Raw genomic sequence first — 20,999 nt, 5'->3', positions numbered from 1 at the left:
GGGGCTGAGGGGCGGTGGGCGCTCGGGCGCCTGGATTTGCTGCTCTGTGGTGCCGGCCTGTGCCTCGCCTCTGGGGCGCCGGAAGCCGAAAAGGAATTTTGTGTTTTAAATACTGGTTTATCTTGGAGTGCGGGTCGGTGTTTTAACCGAAAATACCCCCGTGTCTGCGGAGAAACAAACTCCTAAGTTTGGAAAAGAAAATCCTCTTCTCCCTCTCCCCGACCTCTGCTTTGTTTTGTTGTTTTGTCTTTTAAAGATCTGTTCGTATTTTATGGGAAAACGTGTTTCCCTGCACCTGTTGCTGAACTGCAGTGGTTGATACAGCTCCGAAGCAGCTAGGAGTAGCAGGCAGCACCTGTCGGGACTGGAGGGGCGGCGTGGTGTGCGTGCCGGCGTGCAGGAAACTGGATTTATCTGTAGTCATCTTCCCCGCTGAAACGTGGATGGAAGCCATAAACCGAAGTTGTTTATGCCTCATAGTTTGTTTTGTGGCTCCCAGAATAATTAGTACTGTAACTATCCTTTTTGTGTATGGAGTCTGTGTGTTTTAGCCAATATCCCATATTGCACATTACGGGTATTTATTGGTCATCAGTGAAGTACCAGTTGATACTTTCTTTTATGTGATTATTTGCAGAGTGTGTGGTTTTGGGCTTGTTTTCTTTTTGGTTGGTTGGTTTGGGTTTTTTGTTTTTGTTTGTTTTTAATCACAAAGACTGTGCAATTGAGCTAGGTAACTATCCCACTCTTACTCCACCCTTCTTGTTCTGTTATCTTCTTCATCTCCTGAACTTGTCTCTTTCATCTCTTCTGAACCTGTCTTGTAAGCTTTTTGACACAGATCCCATTGTATTTGACGCTTCTGTTGCTGCAGTACATTTAGTAAGTAGGTGTTATGATTTGGTGATGGTTCTGGTGAGAGAAACCTAAATATCCATGACAATGTGTTGGTGTCTTGCCTTGCAGGGATCTCTTGGGGATGAGGTTTAAATGTGTTGACCTGAGATGGATGGAAAGCCTGACTCTGCACGTGTAAGCTATAGTAGTTACAGAGCCTGTTTTTACAGGTGTGCACTTTAGATGTACGCTTTACATGGCTATTGCTCAAATACTTCATTTAAACAAAACCATATTGAGTTTGGAACATTTTTTGCACCTGCTTTTCTCAATATTGGTGGAATCCTTGCCATTTTGAAGTTAATGACAGCACTTCTGTTGGCGTGATAAAAAGTGTGGGCTGTCAGGTCTCTACTGAGTGTATGGGGTTTCTTTAAACTGTTTCAGCATCTGCCTTTAAGACAGAAATTAAATGGTCTGGATGCAGCTTCTTTTTGTTTCACAGCTGTGAGTCCGTGCAGTATGGAAGTAGGCTGTGGTGGCTGTGAATTCAGTGGCAGCTTCTCTGTCAGCAGAAGGAGAGCTTTGGCTGATCTTTTCTCCTGCCTGATATTTGAGACTGTGAGAAACCTAATGTTTCTTATGTGTACTGAGCTTAAGTAAGGAGAAATTGCCAGTGTGGCTCCTGCAATGGTTATATTCATTATATTACAGCTATTAATAAAACCACAATTCTGGTTCTCTTATGATGACGACAGTTTGTTCATTGTTTTGTAGAAAAACACAGAAAATTAATCTAGAGAGATGATACAGCTCTGATTTTTAGGTTCCTCTTTATTTTTCTTAAAGAAGCTATGTTAATATAAAACTTAGGACTATACTAGGAATTCTATTTTTCACAGCTTGTGATTATTAGAACTTTAAGACAAATGAGGATTCAACTGATATTGGAAAGATTTTTGGAGTCCTTTGTGTAATAGAAAGTGGTGAGTTGCAGTATTTTCTTAGGGAGCTGACATCATTGAAGCTGCAGGAATCTTTTTTTTTTTTTCTTTCCCCCCAGTGACCCAAACTGTATATGGTTTATGAGCCAAATAGTATAGTGTAATTCATGACTGTGTTAAAATTGCAAATGAACTTAAAATCACTTTGTATTTTAATAACATATTTGGAATGTTTTTCTTACCATCGAAATGAAGAACTCGCCAAGAATTTTGTGTGATCCGTGCTGATAGGACAGACACGTACTGCAAATACCAGCCTTAAGGCAGAATTATGTTCCTGAATGCATCTTAGCTGGAACATACAGTGGAAACTAATACATACATGCAATTATTGGTGATGTTATGTAAGAATAAAACATCATCTAACTTACTAAACAGCAGGAGAGATGCTTTCATGAACCCTCCGGGCATCTCCATCCAGTAACTCAAAAATACAATAAAGATGAAAATATTCCTTCAAGGCCTACAGTGGTAGCAGTTAACTAAGCAGGCAGGTGATTGTCAGCAGCTATCCAGGTGTTTGTGCCCTGTTAAATAATCAGAGCAATATGTTTTTACATATTCTGCTGCTTGAGTCTCTGGATCTGATTAACAATATTGCATCAGTGTTTCACAACTGAATTTTGGATAAATGATTCTTGTTAAAAAGAGACACTATCAAAAAAGAAAAAAAACTGCAAAAAACCAGCTGTGACCTAACGGCTTCCTTATACAGCTACAAGAAATGATACACATATTTTTTTATTTATTACTTAATAATGTATGTACTCTATCTGCCGTATCTTTCCCTTGCACATGCATGGCTATTTTGTGATGGGGAAGTATTTTGGACGCTCACCCCTTATAATTCTTAGTCAGTATGGGCTTTTCTCAGGGAATGCAGGATGTCCAGCTAGACTGTCATTCCAGGCTTCACAAACAAATCTGTGAGAGGCAAATTGTTGGCCTTTGACTGAACTGAGCAGCTTGCTGCCAGGGTCAGCGCTTGGCACTGATTGCTCTTCTTTCTGTGTTCCAGCACTGCAAAGATCTGCTGGATAATGTGGGTTTCTTCTAGTGGCCAGGGCTGAAGATTCTTCTCTTCAGTCAGTGTTTCAGAAGCTTTTTGAAGAGCTGCGGAACAGGACAAAAAACAACTTACATTTCTGATTACTTTGTTTTCCTAAGTAATTTTTGTTCCAGAAATGCAAAATGGGTTTGGTTATTTAGCTCATAGAGTTAAGTCGATACATTTCGAAAGCAATTGAAGTGACAGTAGCATAACTGATTGGTAGCACGGGTGTGCTCCTTAAATGATGCCATCAGAACTCTTGTTTCTGTGTAGAATTGTAGTTGTGTTGTTTTGTCTGTGGACTACATAATGATTACAGTTTGGCTGTAAATTTTTATTTTCTAGTACTTAAAGTTTCCTGAAAGTCTTGCAGTTTAGCGTCAAAGTAAGGATGTTGTTCCTGCCCCAGAACTTTGGCAGGAACTCCCTTTCAGTTGCTGACAGTTGACAAATACTTGCACGTGCTTTATTTCAGTATCATGTGTTACGGTAGGTCAGGTTGCAAAAACCCTGGGGTCAGACTTTTAAAGACGTAGTGTTGATTGCAGATGGATGCCTACTCAGTTCCCCTTTGGCAATTATGCTTCCCTAGCTATTTGTGCACAGTGCCCAGTGCACCTAAAAGGTTTAATGATAGGTTAAAGTGGGGAGATCTTCAGTCATGGGCCTCAGACAGACTTGTCAAGCTATTGGTAGAATATGAAAAGCCCTGTACCAGAGTGCTGTTGCTACATCGGTCTTTTCTGTCCCTTCAGTGTATGTGAAATACTTAAAATCTGTGGGGATGCCTTGAGTATGCTTTATCATTTTCTATGTGGCTTTTTGTTTCACAGGTTATTATGACGCCTTCTTAATTTTAACATTGCTGTGGTGTTAAACTACAGAATTTCACTCATTAAATTTCATCCATTCTCTGCCTGTTGCAGTAATTTGACTTAATTTTTTATTCTTTCCCAAGCTTTCTTTTCCTGCTTTACCTTGCAGTAGCCAGTAAATGTGTTCCCAGTGTCTTCTGTAGCAGTAAGGATGGACTAAAACTCTTGGATCATGATGATTTGAAAAGGGATTAAGTTTTTTTAGTTTTGTAGGGGTTGTTTATCTATAGGCAGGTATATAACTTCTTTCTCTTCCAGATGAGGAAAAAAGCAGAACACTTCATCATGGTTTGCTTCAGCTTTGTGTGTCAGAAGGTCCGTGAAGTGTATAATGCTCTTTTATGTGGCTCAGACCACAAGAGGAAAACTTTCTGTTCTGAATCTCTGTTGAGAATGAACTTTCAGTTGCTACCAAAGTGAGCTTTGCTCTGGGTGGTAATTTAATGGAAGCACTTCTAAGCATTAATGATTCTGAGATGTTTAATTTCCTCTTAGCCACATATGCAAAAAACATTCGCTTGTTTTTCTTTCTGAGTTCTTTTCAAAGCTTCATGTGATTTATGAAAGTGACTAATAGTCGCAAAAGGAGGAATAAAATCTGTTTTGTCACTCACTGATCTTGTTCTGGTCAGCTTGTCCTTTGTGTACTTCAGTTTGCAGTTCAGTGGAAGTGACACAATTTCATAGGAAAGTGTCAGTTTTGTTTCATTTAATGGTTGGAACGAAGCCTTACATTGACGTTACATGCATGTGAAGTGTTGGCTTGGTAGAAAGATTGCATCATGGGTTCTAGGTTCAAATTATTCTGCTGGCATCCTTTCAAGTGAAGCAGGGCTGGCTGCAGATAAACTCGGATTAGTGCTTTGGGAATGAATCAGCCAAGTGAAAGTTACTATCTTGATACTAAAGAACAGGGGCAGCTTACTTCACCCCCCCGCCCCTTGTGTTGGCTTAGTGGTTGACTGCTGTCATTAACACTGTCTATAGGAGTAATTTCCACGTAAGCTGAGGCGGAGGGTGGGTGTTTGAGATGTTTTTTATAAAAACATGTTCAGATGTTAGGGAAGTCATGGGCTAGTACATAACTGCATAGTATGCTCCAGCTTCATATTCAACCTTGCACAGAGATCGAGGAGAATGAATGAAAAATACTTGAATTTTATTGCTCTTATCTGCCCTTCTGTTGCTTTTGTACCTCAAAGTGTTTTATTAGTGTCATCAGCTACGAGGTGAGTTTCAGGATAACAGAACTTTATATTGGATGATAGGTTGCTGGTGATGCTGTCCCAGAAAAAAATCAGAGCTGTGGGGAGCACTTATGCTTACTTTCATGGTTTGAAAAAGCAATTATACTCCTTTGGAGGCCCTGAGGAGGAAACTTTGGCAGTGAGAAAAGGGATATGGAATGTGTTTTACTGAGGCAGGTGCAGCTGGCTTAATCCACTGTCTCATGGTAACTGAGATTTTGGCTTGTTGATTTTTTTGTTTTGTTTGTTTGTTTCATCTTCCTTCAAATGTACCGGGCCGAGTATCAGCGTAAGACTTACTGACCTAAACCCTTCAAATGCAATCCCTGGATTTGCATTTGCATCCATGAATCCCACTGTATGGATGACAGAAAAATTACTGAACTCCCTTTTGCAACAGATTTTGCTTTCATTTTAGATAGGTGCAAGACACATTAAAGCTTAGGGGTGACCTTCAGCAGTGCTTTCTGGCATGACTGAGTAGGCTGTTGAGACATCTTGAGAGGGAGAGGTGAGTTGCTCAAGACCTTGCAGGCAGGACCGTGGTGGTAGAAGGAAAGGAATGCGGAGAGGTATGACTAGTGTGACTAGAAGACAGCTGAGAGTTGGCTAACAAATCAAGCTGTTTGTTTTGCTATGTATCTGAATGATGCCGAACATATGACCTTAGGTTCAAGACAGCTTAATTTTGTAGAGATTGGTTATCTTCTGAATTGTCAATTTTTAACTTTTTAACAGACATTTGAATTAGTTTCTTACTGTTATGGACATTTAAATGCATTTGAAGCTTTTATTTATCTACTTTGTGTATCAGCGACCTTCAGTTTGATGTTTATGTTTTGTGAGGTTTGTGATACAACATTGATAGTTGTATGAAATGTTTTGTGTGAATTTTATGGGGTTTTAGTCTTAGATGTGGTGAAGTATACCATTAAGAATTATACATTATGGACAACCGTACTTAGGTTTATTTCCATCAGCCAAGAAAAGAACGCTAATTGTGACAATATGTAATCTTGTTGTCGCAGGAATGATTGAACAAAAGTAAAACGCTTCCAAGAATACGGCATATCATTCTTCTATTAATAGAGTTAGAACAAAGGATACTAGAAACCTTAACAGGGAGAGAAAATCTAGTTTGGTTTGGGGCTAAGCTCAGAAACGAACAATTGTACCATTGTTTGAATTGTCTTGCATTATGACTGAATGATTAAATATAAATGCTAACCTGATTGGATTGTATCCCAGCAATGAATTGGCCTTTTAAAAACTAGTTACAGGAAGCAGAAGACAGGTACCCAGCTTGTTTTTCTCAGATTCGGAAGCTGTAGTTGTTGAGTAACAAGTTTATGCAATCACAGAATCTGTAAGGATCATGGAATGGCAGAAATGCAGTTTCTCACCACTAGTCACTTGATGCTAGAGTACGTAAGTTCTGCTGCTTGGTTTGCTGTTTGACTATAGGTGCAGGAAACTGATGCATTCAAAAACAGTAGCGGAAGGTGTATCACTGAAGTTGAATAAAATAGTAATTCGTTCTTTGCACCGAGTAATGTATGTGGTGCTTTGTTTTTTTCTTTCAATTTTTTTTTATCTTAAGGTGCTACAAGAGTAAAAGCTATGCTTTGGTTGCAGAGAATAGCTGAAATGAAACACTTATGGAATGGTGGCTGTGCTTATCTTTTTCACAGTTAACTTAAAATTATTTTTTTTTAATTTATCTAGCATAATGAAATTGATTATGCACACTTAGTGAGTTTAATTTACCTCCCCATCAAATCCTGATGCTGCAAGAATATCAGAACAAACATTTTTTTCATGATGCTAAGCAAAAAGTGCTCCTCTTGAACTTAGCTTATGTACAGACTGATTGAGCACTTTGATTCTCAGACTTCATTTGCATGGGCATCTTAAGGAGCAGAAGGTACAGAAACAATGTGACTGGAAAGAAAGGTGTTTGGTTTTACAATTAAAGTGAATGGGGGTGGCAAAGTCAGAGGCAGCCTTTGTTGATTAGTTGGGCTGAAAGTTTAGTGACCCTTCAGTAGTGTTACCTTACTGTACTATATACAAAAAAGACTTATCAGCACCTTAGTTTGTACTGTGTGAGAAGGTGAAAGTCCAGGAAAACTGTTCAGAAAATGAAACAGCAAATAAACTCTGTCACTTTCTAATGTTATATATGTATGCTGCATACACAAGTATAATTGATCTGTCAGCCTCTAACCTAGATTAATTTTGATCGTCAACTAAAATTGCTTGGCTTCTAGGTTTTTATCTCCTGAAGCCTTGCTGTGTTTTGAAAAAGGGAGGGAGGAGGGATGAGAATCCACTTTATTGCAAGATAGGGCACATGCAATGCCCTAATAGGTGAAGTTTGTTCTTTTGTTTAGAACCCCTTTAACACCCATGGGAGAGTAAGTTAGCCTTTCCAAGGCTCCTCTGCTGGACTGGTGCTGCACATGCCAGCACACTTGGGGAAAAACAGCTTCTGGCTTTCCTCTGCGAAGCAATGTGTGAAAAGAAAGAAAACTTTGATGAAAAAAATATTAATTCCCAGTGTGTCATTTCTCAAGAGGCAGAAATTGTTTTGTAAAAACCAAAATAACTTAAAACGTTTCTGCCTTTTTCTGTGGGGAGGGAAATGGGGTAAGTTTTCTTCTCCAAAATGGCAATTTTGTATTTCAATTGAAGCTGTTCCCTCACAAATTTTGAACAATTGGTTGCTTCCTGTTGCGGGAAGCGCGCTGGAACAATTGCAGCATAATTTCTCCAGGGTAATGACAGAACTGTTGTTGGGCAAAAGATAGCAGAGGGAACTTGCTCCTGAAATAGATTAATCTATATTTTTATGAGTTTTAGGTTTTTAGTAGGTAAGACCTGTGTATCTTGCAGCTGTGCTTTGGATACAATCAGTTTCTTTTTTTTTCTCTCCCCATCTTGAATAGGCTTTTGTTTAGTTTGTAATAGGATATTGTACTGTTTTTTGATGATGCGTATGTGTGCATCTAAGCTCAGTAGAATTCAGCTGTAACAAGTGCAAACTACTCCTGTTGTGTTTTCCACCCCATCCGAGAAAAGCTTAGAAGTTTTGCGTGTATATTTTTAATTTGTATAGCATGTGAAAGTTGTAAACTGATGTTCGGTTTCATGTTCTGAATTTGTTATCTCTGCTGTGTAAATACTGGTGCTTTGCCCTTTTCACCATTCTTCCCCCCCCCAACACCTCCCACCCTGATAATGGTAAATGAGTCCCCGCTCCTGGTAGCATACCATCAGAGCAGTTCAGGTGGCTGATTTTGCATTTACTCCCTCCCAACAGTTAGAGAAGGAACAGGCAATTGTTAAAAAGGTAGTTGTTCAGTAAGCATTACAGTTTGATAAAGGCACCGCACAATTCTAAGTAATTTCTGGATACTCAATTGAAATTAGTAACTGTTCTTCTTACTGGCAGAGATTGCAAGTACTGTGAAATACAAGTGAATGAATTTTAGAAAATTTCTCTGTGTGTATGTATGTGTTGCTTGACTTTCCTGGTGTAATGAGAAATTATACCTTTATGTCAGCAGAATCAGGACCTTCTTGCACGTGTGGACTTCTTATGTTCAGGTTAAAAGTTGCTTGGAAGAAAAAGCTTCATACCAAAAATATAACTGTAATTCTTTTTATTGTTAGAGCTAAAATGTAGCATTTCTAACTTTAGGTACAACTGTCAAGTTGGTATTGGTTCAAAATGTTTAGAATTTTTCAGCTACCCATTTTCATGGTGGCTTGATGGGATTGATGAGCAGTATTCATGGTTTATCTTTGGAGTACCAGATGTTCCTCTCTTTTCAGAACATAAAACTGCTTGGGCAACATGTTTGTTTCCTTTGTATAAACACTGCAATTAATTCTTGAAAGTGAATGTGGTGCAAAGGCACTTAATAAAGCTGGAATTAAAAAATAAAGCTGCCTGTTTGACTTGATGATAGGATATGTGCTTGAAATTAAACAAAACAAAAAACACCTAACACCCTGTTTTAACATCACGTTTCCTGTCATTTTTAGTCTGGAAGGAAAGTTTTGAAATAGAATTTTGGCCTAACAAGATGTTAGGCCTGTCTCAGAATTTTTTTAACTTACACAAACAGTATTTATGAAAATTGCTCAAATGCCAACCTGTTTGAGAAATAAATAAAGATACTGTGTAACCTTGAGTCTAGTTCTTCAGAGCAGTAATACCATGCTGTGTGCCAAAGTAATAGCCTGAAGTTCTATTTCTAAAACTCAAAAGAAATGCTGTGTTTAACACCTTTTTATGGGGCACAGAAGTGGTGTGTGTCTCAGTTGCAGCATCACTGCACCACCTAGTGTCTCTCTGGGGTAGTTGTGGGTTGTGCACCTTGAGTTTTGCTGGCCTGCATGCGTTATCTGCATTGTGCAAAAATAATTTTTCAAAAACTTGGTGGGTTTCTTCTGAAATATGAGGTTCCCTGCTTGTTTTGCTGGTTTGCTGTAGACTTCTAAGTGGGAGATACAGCTCCTGGTCCTTGTATGCCTTTCTGATATGCAGCATGAGGTGGTAAAAGAAGCAGGATTTCTTTCTATTCATCTCTGCTACAGGGGCAGAGATATTTAGTGTGTTTATATATGTATATAGAAATACCTTTTTATTAATATATCTTAATACATTTATATATCAGATTATATCCTACTATTGCATTAACACCTGCAAAGTCTTCATAAATGTTTCTTCTAGAATATGGTCAAACAGACAAGATATACTACCTGCTAATGGCTGTCAGGGTATGCTAGGCTAAAGTATATGCATGAGGGTAGTAATCTGTTGTATTATCAAAGATGGATTAAAAAGCAGGGGAGAGTATACTTTCTCATGGTCTTATGTACCCTCAAAGGCACTCAGGAACTTTCATTTTCTTGTCTTTTCCATCAAAAGTTTCTTTCCTGTGTTGCATTTATTTCCCCGCTCCTGGCTAGATGGCTGGTACCAAAGAGTTGCAGTGAACGGAGTTAAATCCAGTTGGCAGCCAGTCACAACTGGTGTTCCCCAGGGCTCAGGATTGGGGCCAGTCTTTATGTCTTTATCAACGACCTGAACGAGGGGATTGAGTACACCCTCGGTAGGTTTGCTGAAGACATTAAGTCAGGCAGGAGCGTTGGTCTGCTTGAGGGTAGGAAGGCCCTACAGAGGGATCTGGACAGGCTGCACTGATGGGCCGAGGCCAACAGTATAAGGTTCAACAAGGCCAAGTGCCGGGTCCTGTACTTGGGTCACAACAACTCCATGCAGTGGTACAGGCTTGGCGGAGAGTGGCTGGAAAGCTACCCAGTGGAAAAGGACCTGGGGGTGTTCATTGACAGGTGGCTGAATATGAGCCAGCAGTGTGCCCAGGTGGCCAAGAAGGCCAATAGCATCCGGGTTTGTATCAGAAATAGTGTGCCCAGCAGGACTAGGGCAGTGATTGTCCCCCCATACTCAGCTCTGGTGAGGCTGCACGTTGACTACTATGTTCAGTTTTGGGCCCCTCACTCCAAGAAAGACATTGAGGTGCTGGAGAAGTCCAGAGAAGAGCTGCGAAGCTGGTGAGGGGTCTGGAGAACACATCTTATGAGGAACAGCTGAGCGAATTGGGGTTGTTTAGTCTGGAGAAGAGGAGGCTGCGGGGAGACCTTATCGCTCTCTACAACTACCTGAAAGGAAGTGGTCATGAGGTGGGTGTTGGTCTCTTTTCCCAAGTAACAGGCAGTTGGAAAAGAGGAAATGGCTTCAAGTTGTGCCAGAGGAGGTTTAGATTGGATATTAGGAAAAAATTCTTCACTGGAAGAGTTGTCAAGCATTGGAACAGGCTGCCCAGGGAAGTGGTTGAGTCACTGTCCCTGGAGGTATTTGAGACATGTAAATGTGGCACCTAGCGATGTGGTTTAGTGGTGGACTTGGCAGTGCTAGGTTAATGGTTGGACTTGATGATCTTAAAGGTCTTTTCCAACCTAGATGATTCTAAGATTATGTATTTAATCTGTTTCTTCAATAAAATCTAGCTTTCCTACCCTGGTGCAACCTTGAAGTTGAAGCTTTATCTGATGACTGAGTTGATCTTGGGTGCTGATTTCTAACATTCTTTCTGCTTTATCTCCTGGTATTCAGCTGTTCCTTGGCAAGCCAGTTCAGCTTGCAGAAATGGCAATAAAGTAATCCAGTGGGAAAAGGTGAGCAGTTTTTCAATGCTTTAGGAAGCTGGTTTGGCTTATTTTGAAGAGCCATACAGCAGAATTAATGGAGTGAGTCAAGGGGCTGCATGTAAATGAGCAGGAGGAGGGTGGAAATTGCTATGATCAAAAGGAGGTTGTTTAGTTCGTATCTTGAGAAACCGTACCCAGCCTATGAGGTGGATGTTGTTTGGAAAGAGAAACCTCCACTGCCAAAGATGAAAAGGGGTATTGGTCTTTTGTGAGCTTCCAAAGGTGCTCATTTATAGAGGTAAGGAAGCCTTAATGAACCTGAGAAGAAGAAAGCATCTAGAAAGCAAGCAAGCACACAAACAAAAAAACCCACCTTGGATTTTTTTATTAGATATTTCTAGGGTGAATTGTGACAAACTCAAAATACTATAAGAAAATCCTGTTTCTCCCCTTGTCCTGCTTTCTGGAAGTCTTCAATATATTTGATAAATGTTTGGCTTTAAATGTATAGGAAACACAGTATTCCTAGGCAGTATTTTACTGGTGTGGACAGATAAAAAATTCCCTGAAAAATAGTTGATCCTCCCCGGAGACTAGTGTATGCATTACTCAGATATTTATACGTACAGCCTCCCCAGTTTTATTTAAGTGTTTCTTTAATACAGAGTTGAAACAAATAAAACTATTCAGAGATTATGTGCTTTACCCAGTAATCCAGCAAAAGGATGCTTAATGCCACATTCTTTGCTGGCTTCTTGTCACTGTCCAGGTTACTTGTTATTCCCTTTATTTTTTGAAATTGGAGAATAATTAAATATTTGCCAAAGTCAAATCCCATGCCTCTCTTTTGATGTGTTTTTTCCCTGTGCTTGGGCAAATTTCTGCAGAAGTTCTTTCAACTGGGGATGCTATTTTATCCATCTGAACCATTTGAAGGATGCTAGTGCACAGACTGCTATTATGGGCAGATTGTGTGATATCCTTCATTACGTTTAAGCATCGTTTGTCATTGACATGCTGGTAGCTGGATTAAGTGATGTATTTTCCATTAAAAAGCAGTTTCTCAAAGCTCCAGGTCAGCAGAGATCTGTGTGTATGCAAGTTTTTTTCCCATCTCCTTAGGCTTATTTTTTAAACAATTTTTGCACACTAGAAAATCTGAGGAGTTAATGCTGTGAATGTTAGTAACAGGGCTGCAGTGCAAATGAGACCTAGATGTATTAGTCGATTAATATTCTCAATAGCCTGGTTAACAGTGCTGTTACCCTTCATCTCCACAGTTCTGCATAGGACTGGATTCCAGTTCAGTTAGCAGCCTGGAAGGCATTTGGAGTGTCATAGTGCAGCAGGAGGTAGAAACAAATGGAAGTTCTGCCACTCTGGAATTTTTCCCCATCTGTTAGCTGGCTAAAACTCCCACAATGGGAGAAGGTTGACCCCTGTTTTCCTATTACAGGGGCTCTGTTGGTGTGAGAGTTCTGTTTGACAGAAATGGCAGAAGTCTGTGTGTTTGCTTCCTTGCACAACGTGTTCCAGTGGATAGGCTACTTGACTTGAAGTCAAGAACCCTGAAGTATGCTCCTGGCTCTGCTGCTGACAGCTTTGGCACTGGGTATTTTTTAAGAAGGAGTAGTTTTGCTAACTGGAAGCAAAATTTGTTGTGAAATAGTGCTGAGCACAGTGTCAAGTAATGACTGTGGGCATTGTCACCATGCTGGATCAAACTGTTCCTGAAAGAACTAAAACAAAAAAACCTTAGATTAATGTCTAGTAAACAGTTCTCATTTGATGCTTTTAAAAGTTTTCTTGCAACTAAAGAAGTAAGGATTGGTCTTTGAATGCCTGGAATAGGCATATTGTACTTACGTAGCATTTGCCAGTGCTGTTGTAGATAGAATTTACAAATTATAGCAAGTGAGTAGTATTACTTTTAAGTGTGATATGATTAAGAAAAGTTTTGACATCATCACTTCTTTTGTATTAAAAACCGTTCTGTTTGTGTTTCTATGTAATGACATTCAACTTATCAAATCTATGAAGAACAAATTATTAGAAATGTTACGCTCAACTTATATTTTCTTTAAATAAGTCTTTTTAGATAACCCTTGTCTTGAGATTACTGCTTCTCAATGCATTTTGGAAAAAAATGTTTCTCGCACAAAGTCTGATAATACATGACGAATGTGCTTGTTACAAAAAAAACCCCAAAACCCAGAACCACACCTTTGCTCTGTTAGCAAGGTATTTGTTCTTGTCCAATAACCTGGCAGACAGCAAAGGCTATGTCTAAGTGATAGTTTTGCATTGGAGGGAAGGGGAAGAAAGGTTTGTCTGCACAGCTCATTTCTACGTGACATTTTTTTTCTCCTTCAAAACTTGTCATTCCAGTGCAGAGGTATACTTACTTGAACAATATGTGACTTTGGTTTGTTGGGTTTTTTTTGTAAACTTCCTGCATCCTGATAATGTAACCATCTTGATATTAACAACCATCTTGATTTTACTGGAATGTGAAAGTAGAGCTGATGGTCTCTTAACATGGAGTAGTCCCTTATGTGTCTTTTGCCTTCATGACTCCAAGAAGGGGGAGGGGGGAGAGGAGGAGGAGTTTCTGCCTTACTGAAGGGGAATTGCATGTTGCTACTAGTGGATATCTTTAGCAAACCATTTTTTGTCACTTCTCTTCCTTTAATCTGAGCCATTCATTATTCTGGGAACTTGTTTTGTCAGGGCAATCTGTTGCTGTTCTGGGGGTTGCTGTATCAGTTCAGGAGCCTGCACAAAAAGTAGGAAACGCTTCTCTGAATTACAGCATTTATTGGTAGAAAATGATGTACCTCCTTTTTTGTGAGATGTTGGCTGTAATGTAAAAGATCCATGGATAAATAGTTTTTCTCATCTTCCTAGATCCTAATCAAATATATACTATACCATATGCAGATACTTCATGAAAACACTTAGTTTGAGCTGTCTTACTTCAAAGTGGCTTGAGTGTCATTCCTTATTGCAGGCGAAAAGCCTGGTAACGGTCCTGTTCTTCATTTTTCACTATGTTAATTAAGAATACTTGACAGGCTTTGGATATGCAGCTTGTGTTACGTGATCATCTTTTAGTAGTCATCTACAGCCTACAGCTGAAAAAGAAGAGATGTGGACCTTCACGCTACAGGCTGATTTACAGATTGCTTCTCATTTCATTCAGCCTCCACTTTCTGTTGAAGAGATCTCTTGGGCATTCTCCAGAAACTGAAGTGGATCAGCATCTTTGAATGCCTATAAATCTAGGGCCATCCAATTTTGTCTGTCATAATTACCTTTATGCAGGCAGGTGACATGTGAGGGCAGTTTCTGAATCTTCTGATAATGTCTCTGATCTTTGAGAGCGGGTATGCTGCTGACATCTTGGTGCAGCTCTGGAGTCCCTCCACTTGGCTGGTTGTATTGGTGGCTAGAAGAGCTTCTGTCCCCATGCTTTACAGGCGGATGACTTTCCATTAAACTTGATTTTTTTCATCATCTTCAGTAAAGCAGTCTGTCTAGGGAAAACCTGGACTCAGCTTTCAAGGTTTTTATCCTTTAAGTCCATGGTAGCAGATGAAGCAGGTGGGTGTGGGGAAGAAACTTTTTTGTGGGTGTCACTTCTATAACGGAGCGAACGAGGCCATTTCAGGTTTCCCTTCTGCTTACTTACACAGCCTTGTGAAGATTATGTGTGAGGAAACACCCGTCTTCACTGGCTAGAGAGGAAGAGATTAAAACAGACAGTACTTATAGTTAGCTTTTCTCTTGGGGAGATCAAGCTGAGTTGGGGAAGCTCAAAGAACCAAGGTGTATGTCCGTCATTGGAGTTAGCTTGCGTTCAAGAAGAGTTTCAGTTTTAAATGTCTGTGGACAATAGATGTGAAATAGGTGTGAGATGTGAAATAGGTGTGAAATGTGAAAGGTTGTAATTGCGTCTGTAATCTTGTGCTGGGGGTGACATTAGGCTTTGGTTTCCTTTACCCTTTGTGAAGAGGCATGCAGGTAAGGTCAAAAGACAGTATCTGGGACACTACTTCTTAGTTAAAAAGGAAATAGTATTTTCTTTTCATCTCACTTTAAAAAGGTGAATAGAGGAATTCCTATCCTGGAGAAACTGTTTTCCTCCAAAATTGAATATCCAAATGCAAAAGTTTTCATCTTTCTGTTAACTCATCAGTCTTGATACAGATCGTGTTCTGACTGTCCAAGACAACTTGCTCCTAGACTTCCTGATGTGACCACATTCACTGCAGAGCTTGAGCTGTCTTCATTGTTGCAGGATATAATCTGTGAAAGGATGCTGTACATCCCCCTTTCTGATTATTTTTTAAATTTCTGTTCAGGTTCCTTTTAAATTTTGCTGGAGTCAATTCATCTGTCTCTAGTTTTCCTTTAGAGAAAAGACAGTCCAAAACCAAGGAAGAAGAGTCTTTGCTGTTATAACGACTACAGCTCATGGACAATGTTTTGCCATTCTTGTTCTCCATGTCATCCCACTCTTTTTTTTTTTTTTTTTTTTCCCTGCTGCTATTTCTCTATTTGGAGTGCTGTTGAAGCTTTGTAAAGGCAAGGAGGATGGGAGCAGGAGAGCTAAGACAGGGTTAGAGAGGTCTCAAATACATCCTTATGTTTGTTTCTGCTTCCTGCTGTTCTTGTAAAAATACATGAATAAATTTAAAATGCAGTTTTGGAAGCTGTGAATGGGAGTCTGTTCAGATGAATGAGTCTTTTCTTTAGCATTGTTGATGGGGATTCTAAACTATTTTGATTAAACTCTAATGACAGTCTTAAACTACTTCCATCCACTTGTGTGCTGTGGAAGGGGGAAGCTCCTGTCAGAGGCTGGTGTCAGTGCGCTTCTCCTGGACCCACTTGGTGCAGGCTGAACAGTGTTCACACTTGGCAGCTCAGCCCTGGAGGTGCAAGCCTGTGTTCATACTAGTTCTGCTGGCTAGCGCAGGAATGGGGTCACCATCAAAACGCAGGACATTGAATTCAGTCTTAATTTTAAATGGAAAACACAGGGTGGGGAGGGGGGAACAAATAAAAAAAACCCACAAACAAAAAAAACCCAACCGACCTCCGCATTTTCCATTGCTGTCTGAATTCTTACTCTTCAGCAGTTAAAATTGTTGCACTAATGAAAAATGCGATCTGCAGATAGAGGTTTTGGTTAGCATTTTGTAGTGAACTTGACATGTGTTCCTGTCTGTTCACTGCTTGTGAAACTTACGTAAAGACTAGGGGGAAAGTTCGCTTAAGGCTTAAATTTCACAGCATTCATGCAGCATAGATGGAACTGATAGCTTGACCTATTTTCCAATAAAGGCATCTGTTGGGCTGTATGATGAGCTTATCATTCTTATAAATATCTTACTAAATGTTTGAGGGCAGAGGGAGTGTCTGTTATTTGTGGCTATTATAATTTTGTTTCTCTCGATTTTTGCTTGTTGGAGCCAAGTCCATGGTTCTGCAAGTGTGTTTATGTAATTTTATATGTGCAGTTGAAGGGTTTACTCACGTATACAGTTATTTCTGCGTAAGGACTTCCTGAATTCAGCAATTAAATTGTTAAAGACTTGATAGAAGCTGCTAAACCACAGCATTACTCAAGAGAATGGAGTCAAGTGGTAGTTTTTACTATAAAATATTATAGTCAGAGTGTGAATTTTCAAATAATCTGCACTGTGCTTTTAAGCCTTTTCTCTTCAAAGTTTCAAGTAGGTTCCTGGCGGGGTGAACCCGTATGTGCTTGGGAGAAGAATAACGTGCTACTTATTGATCCGTTTCTGACACTTAATTTTTATTTTTTATTTAAAAAAAAACCCTTAAGATTACAGTACTGCTTTTTTCCTGGGGTCTCTTAAAGTAAGAGTTAGTTAAACTCCTGGTAGATTTCCCTGCTGTGGTTTTGATGTGTTTCTGTGTGAAACTGGCAGCGGGATTTGTGCGAGTATGTAGGGCACTATTGTATTAGAATTACATAACCCTGTTGAGTGGTGGAAACAGATGAAAAGACGGGGATGTACGGCGTCCCTTCACAGATTATATCCTGCAACAATGAAGACAGCTCAAGCTCTGCAGCGAATGTGGTCACATGCAGTCAAAAAGTTGGGGATTTTGAAAGGGCACGTGAGTTGCTTTTTGTTGCATCTTGCTCCAAGTCTTTTCTTCCCCCCACCCTCCCCTCGTATATCCTTCCCCTCTCCAACTCACTTTTGTAGCCAGATAACTGTTGTGGCAGGTCTTCTAGGTTTTGTTCTTCTCTCAGTGTGAATGAAGTTGTCTTTGGTAATCTCTCAGGAGCAAGTAATTGAATAAATCTCTGATGAATGTCAGTGAGAATTGCAACAGCTGCCTGTTCGTAGCACACAGATGATTTTAGCACTTTGACTAGTTTCCTGCCAAAGATTCTCTTAAGCGGTCTATTTTGGGTATGTAGAAAGCACCTGTCATTTTGGTATGTGAGCATTAGGCAGATTTAAGCAAATCCTGACTACAGTTTTCTAATTAGAAATGGACTGACTTTAGTCACTAATGAATTTAGACTAGCTAATTACAGTAATTTGCATTTACTGCAGCAGGTAGCCTGCTGTGTGAAACCTGGGTAGACTTGCAAAACAGTTAGTTACTGGAGGTGAGATTCTCAACCATTTTGCCTACCTTTCTCCAGTGTTTTGGTGTGTGGTCTTGCAGTGAAATTGAGATCCTGTAAGGGATGCACAGGCTGCTTAGGATCCATTTGTGTTTCCTTACAGATGAACTATGAAGTAATTGGCAAGGCGATGGAGGCTTTTTGTCACCCATCACTTGATGCATTTAGAGGAGATTATTATTCGATGTAGAATACAGGAATTTTGCGATTGTGGTGGAGACTTCAATCTTAGTTTGATCAAGTCCTCAAATGATGATTTATAACATTTGCAGTCTCTTCCTCCCTTTCAATCTTCACTTCTCCAGTAATCTGTCAGTATGGGTTAGCATCGCGGTGATGGCAAGCAGCAGTACATTTTATAATGTAAAAGAGATTATTGCTTAGAGATTTGAGGGAGCACAGATGTGTTTTGTGCCTTATGGGCTTCCAAGGTGACCATTCAGTGCTGCAGAGCCGGCGTAGCTTTATCAGTATGATAGAACTAGTCCTGTTGTCTTGGTAATTAGGTTGCATGAAATAAGCTTCGCAAATACATAGTGTATTTTCCGTCGCTAAAATAGCATAGAGCAAATGGGAGATAGTTTCCCAAGGAGTGGTTTTAAAAATGTATTACTTTAACAAATACTTATGAATTTGAAAGTGAATTATTTACAGAATCATATAATGGTTTTAGGTTGGAAGGGACCTTAAAGTCATCTAGTTCCAACCCTCGTTGCCATTTAATTAGCTTTTGTTTAATGTTCAGTAACAATTTCAAGCTAAAAATAAACCCTCAAAATTTACACAGGAAGTAGCTGAGACAGTCACTGATACTAGGAGGAACTTTTTCTAGGCACAGGTAAGATGATACTAAAGGCTGAACATCTTGCAAGACCTTAATTGTAGTGTCTGTAGGCAGTAGTTTCTCTTTCATTTTTATTACCTATTTTCATCACCAGGTACCGTGAGACAGACTTCTCAGGGCAAAATAAACTTAACCGCATTAGTTTATGATGCTTTGATATACTACACAACGCGTCTCTCTTGTACCCAAGATTCTGCCTGTGCCACTGCCCATGTGAGGCCTGAATTTCTGGAAGCTTACTTGTTTCATACCCTTGAATCCGGTACCTTCACTGTGCTTTTCTCAGTCCTTTTTCTGCAGTGTTGTACTGAACAGGCAGTCATTTCTCAGTATGCTACTTTAGTAGACAGTGTGCTGGAAGGCATGGGGTTAGAGTTTCTGGAAGAGAAAGCAACTATGCTGCTCTTAGTCCCCAGGGGTAGTAAGCTCTTGTTGATTGCATCCTGCCTGCTTTGCTATTTTGCCTGGACTAAGAGGTTGTGTTGGTAAGAACTTCGTACAGCACAAACTGAATTTAAGGGATGTTCTTGTTACATATCTGAGTTGTTGAGCCTTTTATACAGTGAGAAGGATGGACAAGACTTTCCGTCTCCCCGGCTTCTACAAAATTGGAACCCACGTGCTTGTCCTTCGAATTTTACCCATCATTTGATACTGTCTTTCATTTCTAAAACTTTCTTCAGTGCAGTCAACTGGAATTCAAATGACACCGAGGCCCTTCTTTAGCACAGACTGGTTTTCTGCAAAACTTAGAAATACCATATAGAAAAGCAGGGCAGTGATGATGTAGTCAAGGGTCAGTAGTAGGTAAACTGTTTATACCTTTTCATACATGCCAGACAAACAAGCCTAGTTAATTCCATTTACCACAGCATCACAGCAGCTCAGAAAAAGCACTTAGTTAAGGAGAAATTTTTTACTTATGGAAGTTTCTCTGTGTAAGGGAATACATGTAGTGAGAAAGTTCAGTGTCAGCTAGTTGAAGGGTGAGACCTGGTTGCATGGAATGTTAGATAAAATAATTTCACCGTGTGCTTCAGCAGGGTACTTCCCTGTCCGAAGACATATATGTCTTCATACTAACAGTTAAAAATGCCACTCGTTCTTGTCTGATCTAGACGAGTAGAAATTCAGAAATACTAACTTGTATTATTTTTAATATAGGCCGTCCTCTCCTCCAGCTATTTTAAATTAATTTTTTGAATTAGACCCAAAAGGTTCTGGAAAGAACAGTGGATATTTAACACTGTTCAGTGTTGTAAAATTCCTCGTAAGAATGCCGAATGTTCTGCATGTTCACTGAGGAACTCTGAGCAGGGCTTACATTTTAAGTTTGTTTTTCACTACAGTGAATGTGCAATGGAAAATGTAAGCCTAATTCTTCTTTGGGATGCTCGGAATCCACTAGAGGAATACATCACAGGGTTCTTTGCATTTGAGAAACAGCATCCAGAGCTTACTAAAGAGTTGTGTACTGCAGGAAGACTTTTACTCTGGAAATATGGGGGATGCTTTACGGTACAGGGATACCCTTCTTGTGTCACTTCTCTGTCTATTGTTTTGGTATTTAGTCGCCAGTAATACCTTTAATGCCTTTAAAAAGACCATTAAGTCAAAACTGAGCTTCTGTCTGAATTTCAGTTTTCTGAGCAAATTCTTAGCTTCCCAAGAAAGATGACCATCTTTAGCAGTAAAACCAAATAAACCTATGGCTTGAGCGTGTGTATGCACATACTCATGGAATGTGTGGATTTTTCTTCAGCAATGAATCTTTGCCTTTTGAAATGTTTGCAGTGCATCAAATATTGTGATTCATTTTTCTCGTCGTTTTACAGGGCAGGCATTGAAGGGGCTGGCTGTGTGCTATACGATGTACCACAGCTGGGTGATTATTCTGTATTATATTTTAAGCTGTGATGTTGGAAAGATTTCAGGTTATATCATGTAAGATAAACTGATCAGTTCAGGATCAGTTTTAACTGGAAATGTGGAAAAAAAATGTTTCTGAGAAGTGTCACAGAAATGGAAATACCAGTGCTATATAGTGATACACTGTGTTTTCCTGTAAAATTTAATTTCTTGAGAGGAACCTAAATACTGAGTTGCATAATTCATAGTGATAAAATGTTTTGTTAAATCCCCATGAACAAGAAGCAAAAGATCTGAAGGCTAGTTTATTTTGAAAACCTCAGTTTCAACTGCTAATCTTCCTGCATACTGGAATGGAGAAGTCTTCCTTAAGTATTTTGTGTGTTATTTGAATTGGGGCTATACAATGCTAG

At 39.6% G+C, this 20,999-nt stretch overlaps 1 protein-coding gene across 2 annotated transcripts in view; it reads left to right on the top strand.

The window, feature by feature from the left end:
- Nucleotides 1-20,999, top strand: part of TJP2 (tight junction protein 2) — a 54,557-nt gene that overhangs the window by 8,582 nt on the left and 24,976 nt on the right. Inside the window, exon 1 of one of the 2 annotated variants that reach the window (XM_009887712.1) lies at nucleotides 17,279-17,350. The exons of the other annotated variant lie outside the window; for it this stretch is intronic. Coding sequence (XP_009886014.1) covers nucleotides 17,279-17,350 — 72 coding nt within the window. Of the gene's footprint in view, nucleotides 1-17,278; nucleotides 17,351-20,999 lie in introns of those variants that run through there. 2 annotated transcript variants of the gene reach the window in all.

Source organism: Charadrius vociferus, unplaced genomic scaffold (genome assembly GCF_000708025.1).
Source record: "Charadrius vociferus isolate BGI_N301 unplaced genomic scaffold, ASM70802v2 scaffold286, whole genome shotgun sequence".
Lineage (NCBI taxonomy): Eukaryota > Metazoa > Chordata > Aves > Charadriiformes > Charadriidae > Charadrius > Charadrius vociferus.
This window is presented reverse-complemented; position numbering and strand designations above follow the sequence as displayed.